We start from the raw sequence: 17,596 nt of genomic DNA on the forward strand, positions 1-17,596 counted from the left end.
AAGAAAGAAGGGCATTTTTGCTGACCAGGTTTAATTCAAATCCATCAAACCTCCTTTGGGGAAGGTTTTTGGGCATAGTGGAAGGAGAAAGAATTTGCCCATGTGAAGACCACCTGGTGGAAACTCTTACACATATGGTTCTTAAATGTAAACTATATGCTGATCTCCACCAGCAGTTCCTAGATCAACTCTGCATCCCCAATTGGAAACCAGAGTTGGAGGTCATACATTTTCTATTACTGGGGAATGATCAGGAGCTCACCAAGTTAGTGGCTAAATATCTTTATTTGGTTTTTTGTCGTCGAAACACATTGCAGACATCTGTTCTCCCTGGAGACCTAGAAATGTGATGATAGACTGCTTTGCCTCTTTTCTTTTGGCAAATGTTTTGTGCCACTGGGGAGGTGGTAATTCTGTATTGATTTGTTATGGATGGTTATATGTGATGCCAATAAAAGGTTTGGTTTTGTGAGTCAAAAACTGTGTAAGACTGAATTAGATCCTCTTCTTAACATTAATGGTAGATGTGTTCCTTATTTTAGTAGGGCCAAAAAAACAGAAGGAATATGTGTGCTATAATGATCTTAGCACATTGGAATGAATGATAATTAAATGAGAAAGAGATTACAAACAAATTTTTTGTTTTGCTGTGCACACCATTCCCTCTAGGTTTATTTTGTTCCAGTCGGAAGATGGCAGATGTGTTTTAAATGGGGGCAAACAAAAACCTGTTTCTTTCAGGTGTGAAATTTCAATATCTACCTGTCAGATTCATTCGATTGAGAAATAAGCTTTTCTGGAGTTTATCAGTTGTGCATTTTATATCTGACCACAGGAATAACCTCAAGAGATGGGAAGGTATCATTTATTAACTTTAATCTAGTAGGGACTGCTTTGGGGCACTTCTGAATTTCAGTACTGCTTGCAATTTGATGGGGATTTAAGCACAAGTGATTTTCCCACAATGGCCACATAGATATCTTTAAAATGCTGGTATAGATGAGTTATTCATCACATCTTTGGTCAGTCACTGATATAGATTTATAGTTACCAATATTTTTATGTCTTTCTAGAGAGTATAGCTGTGTTAGTCTGTTGCAGCAAAACAGAGAATCTTGTTGCACCTTAAAAATTAACAAATTATTTCCTACTTTTTACTGATACTCAGAAATGTGTATATTTACTTCATTACTCAAAGAGTTGTATGTGCTGAGAAGAAATCCAATTAATAATAATAAAGTCATATGGAAAATGAGGAAAAGGTTTCCACTGTTGGCAATATTATGCTTCCTTTCTATATAATACATCAGATTCCTAGGACATAGAAACAGAGGCCCTCAGTTCCTCTTTAGATCATTCATGTTCAGCGCATGGGTGTTGCTCTCGTGTTCAGTACATGGGTGTGTGATGTTCTCCTGGACATGGCATCTTTGATGCATAGGGAAGGACTCTACAAGAATGTAATGCATATATCATATATGAACCACATATTTAGTGTCAGTCAACATAATAGGATCACTGTTTTTGGTTTGTTTTTTTAAGCACTAATTTCTGCCCCACACAGCTGCTTTGATGATTGCGGAGGTTTTTTAAGTCTTTCATCTCTATAATCCATATCAACCTCATCCAAACTGGCTATTTGTTATAAAGTGGTGTAGGGCACTAGAGTGGTGGGCAAAGAAGCAAGGCTGCATTGCTGGTCCAGCTGCCGACACCCACGTATTGAGAGCAGATGTCAAAGAGGAGCTAGTAGCAGCTGTCAGGGAGAGGGCAGTTTACATCAGGGATACATAAGAGAGGAGGAGTGTGTTAAAAATATAATTGATCCAAATGGTAGATTTCTTGCATCATGTCTTGCTTGGACCTTACCTTATGTTTGGGTCTCTGGGAGAGGGGCAGCGGAATATGACCTTGTTGCTCCTTCTTGATTGCTCAGTGGTTTTTAATACTGGTGACCATTGTTTCTTCCTGGAATATTTCCATGAGTTGGGAGTTGGTGGCACTGTGTTGCAGTGGTTCTGCTTCTACCTGTGGGGATAGGTTCGGAGAGTAGCATCGGGGGAGATTATGTGTCCACCCCCTGACAATTTTTTTGTATGTGGTGCTGCAGGGCACTATTTTATCCCTATTTTAATGCCCCGGGACCACAATACGCCAAGGACCACCTGTTCCCATATGAACCCACCTGGACCCTGCAATCATCATCTGAGGCTCTCTTTCGTGTGCCTCCTCCATGAGAGGTCTACAGGGCGGCAACACAAGAACGGGCCTTTTCTGCTGCTGCTCCCCACTTGTGGAATGCTCTCCCCAGGGAGACTAGCCTGGCACCTTTGTTACATATTTTTGGCTGTAAAACATTCCTTTTTCTTCTCCTAGGCCTTTGGCTAATTAAATAATCTATGGGTTTTTAAACTGTGTGTTGGAAGGAAACTATGGTTTTTTATATTATGCTATGTATTTTTGTGCTTTTATATTGTAAACTGCCCTGTGATCAGCTGTTGGTCATTAGGAGATTTAGGGCATTGTATCATCATCATACTGATGACACCCAGCCCTTTCCCCCCTGTTATATCTGAGTCAGGGGATGGTTTTGTACTTGTGGATAGCTGTAGTGGTGGGCTGGATAAGGGCCAAGAAACAGAGATTGAATCATGGTAAAATGGAGACTCTGTGGGTGAGTGGTTCCCAGATTCAGGTGTTGGGGAATTCTCCGCTTCTGGGCAAGGTTGCAGTCTCTCTGAAGAGACAAGTTTGGACGTGCCCCTAGATCTATCGTTGCTGTGAGAGTGAAGGGCTGCCTATTCTGTGTGAAGGGCTGCCTATTATCATCTTAGGTTGGTATGCCAACTACACCCTTTCCTGGACAAGAATAGCTTGACCACTGTGGTTCATGTGTTGGTGTCCTCACAGCTGGACTACTGTAATGTGCTCTAAATGGGACTTCCCTTGGGTCTGATCAGGAAGCTGCAGCTGGCGTAGAATACCATGGTCAGGTTGTTGAGTGTTTGTCTACCTTTCCAAGTATGAAAGATGGAAATCAGAATTAGAGAATTTCAGTCTCCATGTCTGAAACCAAGGCTGTGTTCCCAAGAGGAAGTGTGACCCATTCAAGGAAGTGGTGCCTATTTCCAAGTATCGGCTTGGGATAGAGCTGTATGTCTGATTGCTCATTGATTTGAGAGTTCCATGGAATTTGGTGCCATTGATTTCTGTGTAAGCATGCATAGAATTGAGCTCTGAAAGTTTCTTCAAGTGTCATACTCCAGAATTGTTTTTTACATTTTCTGGTTGTTCCTGAATGATAGACCCTGGAAGTGTGGTTAAAAATGAGAAAAAAGCAGATTGCACTCGCCTGAAATCCAACCACTATCTAGTATAAGATACTTTGTGCATCTATGCAACTTGATGACTCTTGTGAGAGCATTCAAAGCAGTGTGAGACTTTGAATCTCAGCTCATATTCCTTGAATGTTTTGCTTGTGACATATACCGATTAACAGTTTTTGTACTGCTTGACTAAATATGTATTAATTAGTTCATCACCTTAGAGAATAAATTAAGTTGTCTCTTTTGACATCCATAATGAGAATGACTTGGTAAATAGTAGCAAGCAGCAGCGCTCTTGGCCAGAATATTTTTTAAAGTACCATTTCTGCATTAGAATAAAGAGCAAAAAAATGAATAATAAGCACTGAAAATTCATGCTTCATTCAGGCATGTCAAGTCTTATCTCTCTTTCCTCTTTCATTCCCACTTTAATTACTTTAAACACTTGGGGATGAGAATCCAGCAGTAATTAGGAATTAATGGGAGAGAGGCCTATTTCATTTGAGGTTCAGCCTCTCCACTAATGCATTACCATGTAAGAATCAAAATGCATTGAAGTCTTGAGTCTTGAAGTCTTCTCCTCCATTTTCTTTCCTTTGTAGTTCTATAGGAAGGAAGGCTGCAATTGAGTCCCCTCCTCTCCTTGGCAGAAGGCATCACACAATATACACCATCTTGTATCCAGTGGGAAGCAAAATTCATGTTTGTATTTCTGGGTGCAAGATCACATCCATATGTGGTTCCAGTGCCTACAGATATGACTTCAGAGTTCATACCATAGGTTGGTGTGGAAACTGGCCCCCATTTCATTTACAAGACTTGTTGAAAATGACTAATGAAGGAATTGCCCCTAAGAAGCCATTCAGATTACAATACATACCAAAATAAGATGCTATAAAAAATAATAGCAAGGTAAGCTTCCCATTATTATAATCATTTTGTGGTCACCAAGCTCGCATCAGTTTCTCAAGCAGGTCCTCTCTATCTGGTGCATGAGGCTGGCCTGTCTAGGTGAATGCGGCACTTTCCTGACTCTTCATTTCGTGATTGAGGCCAGATATGCATAGGAGGTGGCCCATAAATAAAACACCCTCCCCATGAAAGTGTTATGTGTGCATCATGTCACATTTAAATACTGACAAAAATTTAGTAAGCAACATACCCACCCATGCCATTTCTCACTGGTATGCCAGTATATACTGTAAATGCAGGTGGACCACTTACACGGGAAAAATTTTAAGCCCACAGAGAGCACCTTTCCATGGATTTTGGGCAAGAGTCCTTGGCCTCCTGCAAGGTAGCTCAGTTGGTAGAGTATGAGACTCTTAATCTCATGGTTGTGGGTTCGATGCCTGTGTTGGGGGGAAAGATTCCTGCCTTGCAGGGCATTAGACTAGGTGACCCTTGTGATCCCTTCCAACTCTGATTCTATGACAACCTCATCTGAACTTGCCATGGATTGAACCTGGGATGGTGAACATATGATCTTATCACTGAACAAAAGTCCTTCTCCTGCCTGTATCCTATAAAGAATAGGCCTTAATTGGCCCAGGAGGTGTGCACCAGTGTAGTTGGTGTGTCAGTCCTTCTTTTGGTTGTTGGCAGCTGTGTTTATATATCATAATAAAAGAAAGATTAAGCCACCTTTTAAAAACCCCTTCCCCCGAAATTGATAGGCTTATTGTCATTCCCAGTGGTCCTCCACTTTCACTTTTCTGATATCTGTTTTTACCAGGACTAAGTGTGTGAGTAGGTACTCCAGAATATACTCTACTCCACTCCACTCCACCCCACCCCACCCCACCCCACCCTTCAGCGTTCATTTGCTTCACTGAGATTCTCAGAGTTGGCCGACACAGCTTTCACATAGGAATTGGTCATATTGAAGCATTTCTTTCGAATAAACACATCTCCAGCAAACCTGTCTCAGATGGAAGGAGAGTATTCAAGCCTGAGGTGGCCAATTTTGACAAGCACATTTCACATGGAAGCATCTCCAGTCAAGTTCTTTTCTATGTGAGAGGACTGTACCACCTGACAAGTGAACAGCTCAATTCATTCCTAGTTATGGTGGTTCTGTATGGCTGCTTCCTTTGTAGAGATCTGCAGTTCGATGTTTATTCATGCTTCTGGGTATGTTTACTGTTACACCAGTTTACCGTTCTCTGTGTTACTCTATTCCTTATCTGCAAGGTAGGAACTGCTCCTCAGTCCCTTCCTTCCTTCCCTTGCTACAACAAAATCCAAGCAGTTGTTCTCCTGACATAGGGGCAAACTAGGCATGACAGCTGTGGAAGGGGCACTTCAAATGTGGACAAGAGTGATGGTGTAGGAGGTTTCATAATGTATGATACAGGTACCCGTATGATTTTTGTCATGGAACAAATAGCAGCTGTGAAGGTGTGCCTTTAATAAGAAAACCAATACAGTGGGAGATGGTTAAGCCACCCACTTAATTGCTGGGAAGAATAATAAGTATTCTGGAAGGTAGAAGCTGCTAGGCCAGAATGGTTGTCCAACTACGCCAGTGTTATCTACTCTAACAAGCAGCTGCACTTGAGGGCATTGGGCAGAAAAGAACCTTTCTGCCTGATCCTTTCAACTGCCAGGATTTAGACCTTGGACCTTTTCTGTAAACAATGCATGTGCTGTACTGCTGAGTTATAGCTCTTCGCCTTTGTGCTGACTGCTGTTATCACAAGATGTCCTGTATCACAGAGCTGCCACTTCACATCTCGTTTGGTTCTTAGTAAGGTTCACCTTGATGAAATTGGTAAAACCCTGCTTTAGAGTTTAAATTCTGCAGATCAAAAGCTTCATTCTTTCTTTCACTCTGCCACAGTACTGCATTGACAGTGCTATATATAAATAGGTAGCACCAGCCGGTGGCATTTTCTCATGATTAAAATTATATATTTTTATTTTCAGTTACATGACAGATGGAGGACTCAACCTGTATACAAGAAGCTTGAACCGAATTCCAGACATAGCAGCCTCCCGAGATGTTATTCAAAGAGGGGTTCATGATGCGACGGTGGATGCAGACAGGTACTACCTCCCTTTATTGTCTAAAAACACACACACCCAAACAAACAGCAAATTATTACAGAGACCTTTCAAAGGCTGTTGACATTCCCCAGTGTGAGGCGTAACATTTTTATATGGAAATCTGTGAATCCGTGCCTAACAGGTTAGGCAGACATATAAGTAATGATAAAGAGAAATCAAGATAGAATTGCGAATCAGAAGCTGTGGACAGAATACAGTTATTCCAGAAATGCCCTAGCCTATGTGATAGAAAAGCAATGTTCCAACAAGATCCCTTGCACCAGCAGCCACAGGACAGGGGATCCCTATGGCTTGGTGCCTGAAACACAACAAAAATTACCCAACAATCAAAACAGTTGGAAAAAAATTATGGTTCATCAACTGTAACTACTTGGTTTTTTTTAAAAAAAAATCATGAAATATAAATGCATGGGACAGTAGGAAATGAAGATGAAGTACCTCCTTGCTAAAAATGTGCAACACCTAGTACTGACATTAATTTTGTTCTTGTGTATCAGATGATTGCCAGAGTTTAAAGTGGCATTTTTAGCAGGAAAGAGTTTAAAGTGGCTCTTGTATGTAGTTTCATTTTCTGATTTTTTTTTATTCCGCCATATGTGCATGACGCAGAGTGAGTGCATGTGTGGTGCAGCCCACTGACCGGTTTTTAAAATGGGATCTGTAGCCTCCAGATTAATAAATGTTTACTGTTCCTGTTTTTAAGGCTTCCTAAAGTTCTTGTGCCATCTGCTACTGGATAGAGGATTTGGCAGTTGTCTTGGGCTCAGTTCAGGCTAATCTGCTGTGTTTTCTCAGCCAAACCACAGTCAACATAACAGTTTAACAATAAAATGTCCAGATTTCACTGATAGTTTAGTAACAAGCTTCCGAACTTTTAATTGATAGATTGGTGTAGCAGTATCATTTATCTTTTCCTGCAAAAAAAAATATTTAAAAAATCCATGCACTGATCAATTTTATGTTTGTTTTGTGTATGTTTATGTATTTTTTAAAGGCTGCCAGAGACAGGCTATTATTCAGACCTCCTATAAATCCTTTTGGGGTTGGGTAGGAGGGTGCATGAAAGGAGTGCTTCCCCCCCCCCCCAGTAAAACAGTCCCAGTGTTCTTGTTACTCTCCCAGATGCAGGTGGCGCTGTGGTCTAAATCACAGAGCCTAGGGCTTGCTGATCAGAAGGTCAGCGGTTCGAATCCCCGCAACAGGGTGAGCTCCCATTGTTCGGTCCCAGCTTCTGCCCACCTAGCAGTTCAAAATCATGTCAAGTGCAAGTAGATAAATAGGCACCGCTCTGGCGAGAAGGTAAACAGCGTTTCCATGCGCTGCTCTGGTTCGCCAGAAGCAGCTTAGACATGCTGGCCACATGACCTGGAAGCTGTCTGCGGACAGATGCTGGCTCCCTCAGCCTATAGCAAGATGAGTGCTGCAACCAGAGTCGTCTGTGACTGGACCTAACGGTCAGGAGTACCTTTACCTTTACCCTCCCAGTCATCACTGTCACAGAAAGAGGATACAGTGGTTTATGGTGCAGCAGCCAGAGTCTAACTCAGGGAGATTTAGTGGGAGTGCCTGATAGGGTTGTGAACCTGAAGGGCCTAGAGCAGCCTTTCTCAACCTTGGGTCCCCAGATGTTGTTGGCCTACAACTCCCATCATCCCTGACCACTGATCCTGCTATCTAGGGATGATGGGAGTTGTAGGCCAACAACATCTGGGGACCCAAGGTTGAGAAAGGCTTCCCTAGAGGGACATCATGGGATGGGAATAGAATGACTCTTGGTTTCTAGAAATTGGGAAAAGGTGGGGTCAGTTAATGGCCGAAGCAATAGCTAGTGTGCTTTGATAACCCAGTTGGATAGCAATGTCTGGAGGCTTTTGAATTGTTACTAAAAGTGATTATGATAAAAAAGAAAGTGCAAAGTACATAATGAATGTAACTGAAAGCAGGGGCCATTAAAAAATTTGGGTGGTGTACTCCAAAGAAGCAAACTGACATCATTCTGTTTCTAACCTCAGTCCCTTGGAAACTATTTAGAAATTAGAGGCAAGGTGTCATTTTCTGGCCTCTAGGTGCATTTAATTTGTGGCCATGGAGTAACAAAAAGATACTTGTTTTATTTCATTGAAAAACTGAGTGTTGTTGTTATTGTTTTACACACTGGCATTAAAAAACACAATGTTGCTGGGATTTCTAAATCACATTTGATATCCATTAAGGTATTTTATTTTTACGTGTTAGGGTGACAGCTGGTGAAGATAAAGGTTCGTTAAGCAGAGAGTGCTTACAGGGATGCCACTGGTGCCCCTTCCTTAAATTTTAATCTTTGCAGATTCACTGCTACAAAAATTGTTAACGGCACTGGCACTCTGCTTGTTTCCTCAATTTCTGCTTCACTCCCACATATGCCTTTAAATGCTTATAAATTATTTGCTTGGAGGCTAGATTTTAATTTCGATTATCCTAGTTGAGGGGAAGATTTAGAAGAGTTAGATTGTTTTTTTTGTGTGGCCCATTATTGCAGGAGAAATTGTCGATCTGTGTAGTACAGCAGGGAGTCTCAAATGCTTAATGCCTTGAGTGCACCTGCAGCACAAGCATTATTTCCTGCAAGTGATAACTCTGCAAAGAAAACAGATCCGTAGTCTGTCTCCAATTAAACTTTTAATATCACAGCAAGATTTTGACCATTTGCTAAGTTATTCTGGGTTCAATTGTGTGAATACTTTGTGTGAATGTGTTCGTTGTGACTATATATATATATATATATATATATATATATATATATATATATATATATATATATGATTTTAGGAGTCAGGAAATATACCATACTCCATAGGCCAGCTTTCCCCCAAAACTGGTGCCCTCTGGATGTTTTGGACAGAATAGACTGTGGTAAGAGACAATGGGAGCTTCACTCATCTGTCAAAGTTAGCCTGCAGGGTAGAGGTGAAGACATCTCTCTCCAGTGCTAGACCAAATACTCAGGTAGGCACAGCTGAGTCAGATTGAATCTGCCCAGTGTTGCCCACCCATGTTTCAGTAATACATTTCAGGTCTGCTACTCACCCAGGATCCAATTGTGATTTTTTTTGTGTGAATGACCTAGGCTTCTTGTGAACCAATCTGCAATTTAAAGACCTTCTTCTAGGCAGGAGGGCATGACAACAGGCTAACCACGGTCTTGCTAATTCTAACACAGTGGTACCTCAGTTTACTAACTTAATCCGCTCCGGAAGTCCGTTCTTAAACCAAAACCGTTCTTAAACCGAGGCACACTTTCCCTAATGAGGCCTCCCACCCCCGGTGCCCTTCCACCGTTCGGCTTCCATTTGTAAACAGAGGTAAACTTTGCTAACCGGAACACTACTTCCGGTTTTGTGGAGTTCGTATACAGCATAGTTCGTAAAGAGCGCTGTTCTTAAACCGAGGTACCACTGTACTCTACAATTCTATGATTCTATGATTCTCCAGAGGCTGAGGTATAAGGGGTTGTGACAAAGGCTTAATATAAAGGTGGATTTTGAGGATTTGAAGTAAGAAATAAGACAAGCAGCATCACACAGAAGTTCTGGAAGGCAGTTTTAGGCATAAGGTCTAAAAAGAGCAAAATGGTGGGGAAAAATACTGTTTGGTGGCTGAAGATGATCATGGACTGTGATATAAAAGTGTACTGTGATATAAGAGCAGAGGCAGGAGAAAAGCCATGGACGACTTTGAATGCAAGAACGAAGACAGATTACCACTAGTCAATCTGACAACTAATTTTGAGTTCAGACATGGGTGAGGGAATGTGATGAGTGGTGGTGATGATTAATATGAAGATGATATTTGAAAACTCAAAAACAACAGCAGAATGGGGACTAGGGCAAGAATGAACAAACATGGAAGGAATGAGCAAACAAGAAAAGAACTTTCAGTCCCAGAAGCTTGGTATAATCGTAGATCAACTTGTCAGACCATGATGATCTAGTCAAAGAAGAAAAACCACAGGTCACAGCAGAGAACATAACTTGCTGTTTATAGCTGCAAAGAGAACACTGTTGTATGTTAACCTCTTTCTTTGAAGAGCTTTCTTTCATTCTTATCTGACACTTTCTGTTTTGTAAATCTAAATTATGTCACATCTAAGCTCCTTTTGATCTGTGGAGCAGAAGACAAGCCTCCCTCTTCAATAGGTTCTCATAACAGAGGTTTTTTCAGTCTTACCACCCTTGTTTTCAGTCCCCTGAGCCAAGTTTCTTTTAATAACAAATGTTTGCTACAATAAAGCTTGCAGTTTGTTGCCTTTTGAAGTTTCAGCCTTAATCACAACTGTATCTAATTGTTAAAACATGCAACTTCCCATTTCCCCTCCTTGCTGTACATAAATAAACAATCTTGTCACAATAATGTAAGCAGGCTCAGATGCATAAAATTAACAATAAATTTTACAAAAGCTTCTTTGTGGTAGTAGGTAAATACTCTTGGTATTTAATGCTACTAAATGGATAAGTTAATCTATAGGATAAAGCTCTTTGAAAAAGAAATCATTAAATAACTTAGGGTAATTGAAACTTGCACAGAAGAGCAAACATGACTCATATTAGCTCTGATGGTAGTATTATGGAGAGCATCTACCTTTGATTTGGGGCACACTGTGACATAGATTGGATAGATGCAAGGGCTAAATGGCCACTTTAGATTATGTGATTCTCTTTAACATTATGCAGGTATTGTGACTGTGCACCTAAGCAGTTAAATATTTTTAGTCACTTTGTAACAATTATACCTGGGAACATTTTTCAAGCTGAAACCATAATATAAAATGGTTGGCTACACTAGATACTGCTGAGTGGGTAAATTCATTAAAGCAAAAATTGCTTTATTGGATTTTAAAGGAACGTGTAGCTTTGAAAATAATTGCACTGCCTAGGGATGAATAATAATTGATGGAGCAGGTATTTGCCATTCCTTGTGGTGTTTTATCCAGAAATATCCCTTAAAAGTCTTAGAACTTTTTGCTAAACATATTCCTCAATTTTAAAGAGGCATACCTTATTTGCTTGCACACGAAATAAACTGTTGGCCCAGTGGCAAATTGTCCAGGAGGGTGATAATGAAAAAAATGCAAAGATGAAAGACAGCAGAGACATTTTGTGGATTATTTATTAATGGTTTCTTTAAATATCCTAGGAATAGATATTTTGTACTAGTCTGAATAAGGAGTATTTAAACACAGCACTGCCAGTGGAAGGCTTTTGTAGCCTTTGTATGTTAGGCAGGAAAGCGACTAGCTGGTTTGATGATAAAACCTGATTTAGTACATTTAGAGCTTATGAATCTAGACCAGACATCCCCAGACTTTGGCCCTCCAGATGTTTTGGACTCCAATTCGCATCATCCCTGACCACTGGTCCTCTTAGCTAGGAATCATGGGAGTTGTAGGCCAAAACATCTGGAGGGCCGCAGTTTGGGGATGCCTGATCTAGACTTAACAATACTTGCTGATTAGTTAAATAGATGACAGCAGCTCCGGTTTTTCACTTAGTGCAAACATTACTGAGAGATGCAATAGAGGTTTGTTCTCAGAGAGCTGTTTTATGTCACTTGCTGGGTAAGCGTCCAGGAGAAGCTTTGGGCAGTCTAACCCTGCCACACACAGTTGGGAGGTACTGCAGACAGACTTGGAATACCTATACCAAGCCTTCTAGTGTCCTGTAGATTCTCCATGTTAATTCTATAGGAAATTTATGCCCAAGTCAGACTAGGCGTATAATAGTTTTTCAGGAATCTACATACTCACACTGACATTTTTGCAGGGCTGTTCATATGGCTGCTATAAAATATTTTGGAGTATATACGTATGTGTAACAGCTTAGGACCAGGCTACTTAAATATATTCTCATCCCGTATGTACCCAAGTGATTACTGTGTTCTGCGGTACCCTGCAGATGATCCCATCAGGAAGTCCATTCCTCATGATGTCATCATTGGGTCTAACCTTCAAAACGCCCTCCATTATATCAGAAAGATACCTTGTCTGTTGTCTTTTGGGCATCTGTGCTTTCAACAAGAGGTGTTGTTGAGGTAATTGTTGAGGTAATTGGGCATGTTTAGCCTGGTGAAGAGAAAATTGAGAGGTGATGTGATAGCCAGATACTGAAGGGCTGTTCCAGAGGGTAGGACCCAGACCAATGGATTCAAATTATAAGAAAGGAGATTCTGACTAAACATTAGAAAGGCTTTCTACTGATAAAAGCTGTTTGGCAGTAGGAAGGACTACGTACCTCAGAGGGTGATGGACTCTCTTTCATTGGACGTCTTTAAACAGAGATTGGATGGCCTTCTGTCAGAGATTTTTGCTGCAATTCCTGCTTTTCAGGGAACTAGATGGCCTTTAGCATCTCTTCCAGCTCTAGAATTCTATGATCCTACAGATCCTTCTAAATGAAGTTCTTCATTCCAGTTTGTATTGGATTTGAAGTGACAATATTTGTGTGTGTGTGTGTGTGTGTGTGTGTGTGTGCGTTTATATATGTAAAACAGGCTTCATTATATTGCGAATGACTTTGGGATGCCTCAAGGAAAGCAATTTGCAAATAAAAGAACTAAACAAACAAATAATTTGGACCATATAAACTAACACACAACACAAACCTAGGTTACGAGTAGCAAGTATCAATTATACAACAAGCGTAACTGGCTGCTGTAATCAAACACTAATTTATAAACATATAACGCAGAATAACTTCAATCACTAATTTATAAACGTGTAACACAGAATAACTTAAAAAACACAACCATAAACGTCATATCACTCATGATTCAATCCAACATCAGTTCAATGTATTCAGTCATATGTTGTAGTTCATATTGGGTATCCATATGACATATAAATTGGTTCAAAAGTACTTCCAAGTGGGTGTGTAATACTTGAGATTTTTGTTGTTGTTCACCACTACCAGGAATATATAGTTTGGAACATACTGTGTCTGACGATGTCAGTTAGCAGTTATTCCACAGAATGGATTGTCCAAGCACAGTGACAAGTATAGGTTGCAGCGGAGCATCCAGGTGAAGACGAGACGTATATATGAAGGTGACAGGGAGTATCCGAAAGCAAAAAGTATCCAAAAGCCAAAGTTATGTGCCTTGTTTTGCCAAAGTTGGCTTCTTCAGTGAGCGAGTGAATCTCAAGTACACATCTACACATCCATTTGGAAGTACTTTTGAACCAATTTATGTTATATGGATACCTAATATGAACTACAACATATGACTGAATACATTGAACTGATGTTGGATTGAATCACTAGTGATATGACGTTTATGGTTGTGTTTTTTAAGTTATACTGCATTATACGTTTATAAATTAGTGATTGAAGTTATTCTGTGTTGTATGTTTATAAATTAGTGTTTGATTACAGCAGCCATATAAACTAACAGCAAAGTTAATTGGAAGGAGACTATACTTACTGGAAGAGAAATGCACCACTGATACCTTCGAGCAGATTTTAAGAAACTTAAAAATAATGATACAAATAGCCTGCTGTTGGTTTTTAAACAGTATGTGTGATCTGCTATGAAATCTCAACAACTATTTGTAGTTACAGCAGTCACAGCGTGAAATGAAGTACTGCTATCAAGCATAGTATCAGAGCAATGAATTGCTTTCAGCAATGTTTTGAAAAGGCTTTCTTTTAGGGAAAATATAGTATGCCTGGGAGGAAACTACTTAAAGGGAATTCAGAGCTTCTTAATGGCTGAGAACGTTTCTTCCTTTTTCTCTTCTATTAAAGGTTAGGTTTCTTGCATCACATGAATGTTGTACGTGATCTGACTCTTCTGATGGCAAAAGAGTCTTTGAATTGATAGATTCTAAGTGGCTTCCTACCACTTTGAATGAAAATAGCTATTTCCTTCTTGTTTGGAACCCTTCCTTTGTTTTTCGTTTAGGCAAAGAAACATTTTAAAAGTTAATGATAAATCAATGCTGTCAGGAACAAGATTTGGTGAAGGAAGCAGGAATTAATGTGATACTGTAACTGGACTTGTAAAATGTACACTTAAAAATGCAAGAGAACACTGAAGTTTCTAATGAAATTCAACCTTTCTGGTAAAAAAACAGTCCCATGTTTTTGGGGTCTTTGGGGACCAAGGTCACTGTGCCTAGTTCACTCCCGTTTTTTTTGCAGGAGAGAGGGGAGGGTTAAGCTTATTATTGTCTTAGTCACCCAGTTGCCTTGGTGTAGATAAACAGGGAAAGTGTAACTGCTGTGATTATCCTGGATCTTTCAATGTTTAAGTTCAACAGTATATGAACCATGGTATCCTTCTGGGATTACTAAGTACTGTTTTGTTGTGATTCTGGACCTTCCTGCATGGGTAAAGTCCCAGAAGGCGTTGCTAGGGCCTGCTGCTCCACACTGTGGATTTTGGTATATGGGATGATGCCACGGGGTTCCAGTCTCCTTACTACCTACCTGAAACCTCTTGAATCATAGGCTGATGGGAATAATTTCAGACAACTTATGTTTACACATGTAACTGGGATATGAAAGATCGCATGAGGACTTGAGAGCATGTATGCAATGTTTCTAGATAATAAAAAAATTCCTTCCAGTAGCACCTTAGAGACCAACTAAGTTTATCATTGGTATGAGCTTAGTCACGACTTGGTGTAGATAGACAGGGAAAGTGTAACTGCTGTGATTATCCTGGATCTTTCAATGTTTTACCGGTAGTTCAACTTTTTCTAGATGTTTCAATGTTTGGGTCCAATTGTTTCTAGATAAGTCAGGGATGAATACATACTGGGAAACAAGTTGCCAGCAGTGACCAGTATAAATTCTGTATAGCTGAATATCACATTGGCAGTTTCTTTTTGCCATTAAAAAGTGTCCATATTGTGTTCTAATACTTTATTGTATTATTATAATGTTTTAATCCTGCCCTTCTTTCAAAGAGCTCAGAGTGCCATTCATACCTCTCTTCCCACCTCCATTTTATTCAGCTCTGTGATGTAGACCAGATTGAGAGATAGTTACTGGCCCAAGGTCACCAAGTTAGCTTCATGGCTGAGTGGGGATTTGAACCTAGTGCCCTCCAGTTATAGTACCACCAATGCTCTAGCCCAGGCACCCCCAACTGCGGCCCTCCAGATGTTTTGGCTTACAACTCCCATGATCCCTAGCCAACAGGACCAGTGGTCAGGGAAGATGGGAATTGTAGTCCAAAACATCTGGAGGGCCGCAGTTTGGGGATGCCTACTCTAGCCACTTTGCTACACTGGATCTCTACTTTTTTAAAAAGTGCATTTATTCATTTATTGGCTAACACTTTATAGCACAGCTTTTTCTTTGGAATATTTACCGAATCTCTTTGTTATTCTCTCATGGATAGTGTTAGTTGATTATTTTTTGAAGTGTCCTTATCTTCTGCTTGCATGAGTTGATTGACTGTGTATTATTAATTGGCTGCCACTATCCCATGCTCCACTGAGAATACTAAAGTTCTAATCTCTGATCTTTAAACAGTTTCTTATAATGTCATTTTGAAGCTCGCTTGCTTCCTGCCTTTTTAAAATGGAAACAAATATCTTCTCAATTTAACGCATGGTCTTTGGTTCCTCATCTTTGTTGTATACAAGTCAAAACTGAACATTTTCATATTGTTCAGACTTGCGTCAAGTTTGAGCTGGGTTTGCCTGAGACTGAGTGCCTATTAAGAAATCATGAATAATAAGGAAATAGAGGGTAAGCGGTAAAAAGATTATAGTGTGTACAAAGTATCTGCACATGGAGAGGGCTCAGTAGAACCCACTTTTTAATCTTTTTTCTTTGGTATCACCCACTCTATTTAAAAGAGAGCAGTTTCATTTTCCAGAGGGCTGGCGGTGCAGCAAGGATTTTAAATAACAGGATTTGCATGCCCGCATGTGCTGCCAGCCATCTGTAAAATACAGCTTTTTGAATGTGTGTTTTTATTTCGCAAAAGGGCCCACTGAGAAAGTGTGACCATTTTACGACCAGCCACCCCTGGCCACTGCTATAGCATTTGGCATGTGGGAAGCATCAACTCAAGTTCTGCGGCCCATCAGCTGTGCATAAAACATTTTACAGCACCTGTATGAAACATTTACATAAGCTCCACAATGTCAGTATGCATCCTGATCTAAGCAAAATGTTAAGCAGAAATGACCTTAACAAATGGAGCAACAATGTAACTGTGTTTTATAGCACATCAACAAGGAACCATGGCAAGCCTGTCTTGAAAGCTGGTGCATAGACAATGCCACTACACACTCAGAAAATGAAGTGGAAAAAGTTTACCATAGTGAATTAAGCAGTATAAAAATGTTAATATTAGGATAACAAAAAGTAAAGGTAAAGGGACCCCTGACCGTTAGGTCCAGTCGCGGACGACTCTGGGGTTGGGGGTGCTCATCTCGCTTTATTGGCTGAGGGAGCCGGCGTACAGCTTCCAGGTCATGTGGCCAGCATGACAAAGCCACTTCTGGTGAAACAGAGCAGTGCACGGAAACGCCATTTACGTTCCCACCGGAGCAGTACCTATTTACAGTATCTGCTTGCACTTGACGTGCTTTGAACTGCTAGGTTGGCAGGAGCAGGGACCAAGCAACGGGTGCTCACCCCGTCATGGGGATTCAAACCACCGACCTTCTGATCGGCAAGCCCTAGGCTCTGTGCTTTAGACCACAGTGCCACCCGCATCAAATAAATTTAGTACAGTAGTATTATTAGGATAATACTACTCTATTAATGCTTGCTGTATTATGAAATAAATCCGCTCTTGACAGTTTTGTTCAGAGTTCCTAATTGTTATAACAAATATGGAGTGTTTGCTTGGCAAGAGGATCTCATATATCTTAAGTAGCCAGAATATTATACTTTAATTATATAATGATCATACCACTGTGATGTTTCTGCTACAATTTAATTAAAGGAGCAGTTATTCCATGACAAATGAGTACTCTGGCATTAGTTTGATTTTATTTGTTTGATTTTGTTTTATCATTTTTGTTTAATTTACATTTTCTCTGGCCTATGAAACAATTGATGTTTTAATGTATCAGAAATTAAAAACACCTGTGCCAGACACTATATGACTTTTAGCAGAAACTCGTGGTTTGAGACTGAGACCTAGCTTAGTGAACTACCTGGAAACACCACTGGTGAAGGGTCATAAAGCCCTCATAAAGA

At 40.3% G+C, this 17,596-nt stretch overlaps 1 protein-coding gene across 8 annotated transcripts in view; it reads left to right on the forward strand.

Moving 5' to 3' along the window:
• The window catches only part of NAV3 (neuron navigator 3), a 463,204-nt gene that overhangs the window by 359,281 nt on the left and 86,327 nt on the right, over window positions 1-17,596 (forward strand). For all 8 annotated transcript variants that reach the window (XM_035127692.2, XM_035127685.2, XM_035127687.2 and 5 more), the window contains one exon: window positions 6,255-6,374. In XM_035127692.2, coding sequence (XP_034983583.2) covers window positions 6,255-6,374 — 120 coding nt within the window. The remainder of the gene's footprint in view (window positions 1-6,254; window positions 6,375-17,596) is intronic.

Source organism: Zootoca vivipara, chromosome 10 (assembly GCF_963506605.1).
Source record: "Zootoca vivipara chromosome 10, rZooViv1.1, whole genome shotgun sequence".
In the NCBI taxonomy this organism is placed as follows: domain Eukaryota; kingdom Metazoa; phylum Chordata; class Lepidosauria; order Squamata; family Lacertidae; genus Zootoca; species Zootoca vivipara.